At 42.2% G+C, this 2,801-nt stretch overlaps 1 protein-coding gene across 1 annotated transcript; it reads right to left on the bottom strand.

Annotated features, from left to right (window-relative positions):
• Nucleotides 1–1,010: 1,010 nt before the first annotated feature.
• Nucleotides 1,011–1,934, bottom strand: LOC147707138 (uncharacterized). Its single transcript, XM_086925185.1, has one exon. The coding sequence runs from the start codon at nt 1,932–1,934 to the stop codon at nt 1,011–1,013; it is 924 nt and encodes a 307-aa protein (XP_086781311.1).
• Nucleotides 1,935–2,801: the final 867 nt, after the last annotated feature.

Below are 2,801 nucleotides of genomic sequence, written 5' to 3'. Positions count from 1 at the left end.
TTGGTGGGGGATACAGGTGTAAAGGCTATTGACATCTAGGGTCATAAATAGCCAATTGGGATCCCATGACATGTTATTGATTTTTTGCAAAAAATCACCGGAGTCCCTCAAGTAAGAGGGCAAATTTAGTACCAGCGGCTGCAAGAAAAAATCAACATACCTGGAGGTGTTTTCCCAACAACTCCCTCTTGAGGATACAATGGGTCTCCCTGGAGGGTCAGTCATGCTTTTATGCACTATCGGTAGCAGATAGAGGGCGGGTATTTTGGGGTATCTATTAAAGATAAAATTGCATTCTTCCCAGCTGATAAGCCCACTCTCCCTCCAATCATTGAGTTGTTCAGTATATCTAGAAACACTTAAATTATAAGCGGCATTGTTGCTTTTTTCATACTTCGTGCAATCGTTAAGCTGGGATAAGCCTTCGTTTATGTACAGATTGCGGGGCAACACCACCATGTTCCCCCCTTTATCCGATTTTTTAATGACAATACTTTTATCACTGCTCAAGGTCTTGATGGCTTTGAATTGTGCATTAGATAAATTACATTTCACAAAGTTCCTACGCCTAGACAGTTTATCAAATTCATTGACCATTGCCCTTTCAAAGATATCTATGGGTTCATTCACAATCTGTGGTAGAAAGACTGATTTCGGTCTAAAGCTACTCTGACAATTAAAATCAATGTCAACATCATCATGGATTAGATTAAGCATTGGATTGTCGAGTGTGTCTAAGTCTCCCTCCAGTTCATGAAGTAGATGTAGAGTTTCAACATCTGCTCCTGTGATGCTGGTGGGTACTTGTACCAACTCATGAGTCTCAGTGTTAGGTTTGGTTGCATACCATTTCTTTAACCGCAGCTTTCTGGTGAAATAGAAGAGATCAATACGACTTTGGGTATAGTCAAAGAAGGAAGTGGGGCAAAAGGATAATCCAAGGGACAATACCTCTTTTTTGGCCGTGTCCAATTCTCTGGTCGATAGGTTGATTATCGTCTTTGAATCCATTATTTCCCTTTCCTCTGGCCCCTCGTCCTGGATCCCACTGGGCTTGAAATGCTGCTGGTGTTCATTGAGCTGGTTTTTCTGGCGCCTCTCCCTCCTTGACCTCGTCCTTTTGTTCCTCCTACGTTGGATTTGTTTTGCCCGGTTAGTCCTCCTTGGGCCACCATCGCAAATTCCATAAAAATTTTGTCTTTTGGGCTCATGAGCTCTGGGTTCTGCGCTCTATGTGTGTTACTTCCCGCTGGGGCAGTAGTTTGTTCCCCCGGATCTCTGGGAGCACTTGCAGCTGTTGTCATTGTCCCTCCCGTCGAAGGGGACGGCGTTGATTCAGGTAAAGTAGTGGTTGTTTGCAGATGATCGTATCTTTTAGCGAATGTTAGTACTTGGCCGCGCTCGTAATCGTTGCGGTCTCTTGTAAATTTACTTTCTTTTTTATCTCGTATCTCTTTCTCGAGTTTTTCCAACTTAGCATCATATTTAGCCATATCGCTCTCAAAGTCCTTTTCATTTTCGTAAAGGCCTTTCAGTTGGTTCGTAATTGCTTCAATTTCCTCAGCCAGTTTTTCACAGTGTTTGCTAGCATATTTCACGAGGATTTTTAACATTCTCATTGAACATTCGTGGCTGTTCCCCGCCCATTCTTCCACCATGTCTGGGTCCGGGTCTGCGAATGTCGGGGTTGTGTAAATCCGCAAACCCCTAGGTACCCTATTAACATCAATATATTTTTGAAGTGTGGTGGCTTCCCACCACTTATTTTGTTCAGTCACCAAAAGTTTCCACATGGTATTCCAAAAGCTTTGTTTGTTTGGGCCACAGCTCTTCTGATTAACATTCTCAGAAGAGTTATTGGTTGTTGGGGACCCGAGGTCAGTAAACATTCGATTGGCTGCTTCATATCGCCGTTGGTTCCTACTAGATGCCATTGTGGGTTAGAGTTGGAAATTGTGCGGGAAATGTTGACACCCGCCCGCTTAACTCGTGTGATTACACTAACACAAAGGTATGCGTTACGTGTATCAAGCCACTTGGTTGTTATGGATTGCTCTAAAATTACGTGCCACAGGGTAATTATTGTCTGAATTAACAATGGCACGTATGTGCTGTAGAATACGTTTGTTACCTGGGAGTTTCGTACTCCCAATATACTCTAAATTGCATGTGCACCTGAGTTTGTAAATCACAAATTCAGAGCGGCAGGTAAAATACTTGCGGATTGGGATTCTTTTTTCACTAAAGGCAGACTGATAATATGTGCCATTTTTCGCAAAAGTGCACGCACGGCACAAAGTACATTTAAAGAAGCCCAACTTCAACAACCAAGAAGGTTTCAAAATGCTCTCTATCTAATGCATCTTTCATAGATGGAGCACGTCTAAAGGTGATATTAGGCAATCTCTGTAAAATAGGTCCTAAGATATTATCTGTGAGAATGATCGGCCATTCAGAATAGAGGATAGGTCTGATTTTTCTTTCTTGGTTACAGAAAGTTGTAATGAAATGTATAGGGCCAATTGTATTAGGTTCTATTGTAGTTGGCAACTTTGGTTGTAATAATCTGATTCTTGATTTGCCATTAGCTTTGAATAAGGCCTGATCCAGAATATTAGAGCTATAACCCCGTAACAAGAATCTCGAATAGGACTCATTGAGACAGGTGTTTAAAGAATCAGTGTCACTACATATACGTTTTATACGGATGAATTCACCGCAGGGAATACTTCTGATGGTGTGGGCAGGGTGGGAACTCCGAGCATGTAATATGGAGTTCCCAGCTGTCTCCTTACAGTGGA

The sequence above is a fragment of the Lissotriton vulgaris genome, chromosome 6 (genome assembly GCF_964263255.1).
Source record: "Lissotriton vulgaris chromosome 6, aLisVul1.2, whole genome shotgun sequence".
In the NCBI taxonomy this organism is placed as follows: Eukaryota; Metazoa; Chordata; class Amphibia; order Caudata; family Salamandridae; genus Lissotriton; species Lissotriton vulgaris.
Note: the sequence above shows the minus strand (reverse complement) of the source record. Positions and strands in the feature narration are given on the sequence as shown.

Coding starts and splice junctions, on each gene's coding strand:
- LOC147707138 (XM_086925185.1), bottom strand. CDS start 1,934: ATGGCATCTAGTAGGAACCAACGGCGATATGAAGCAGCCAATCGAATG.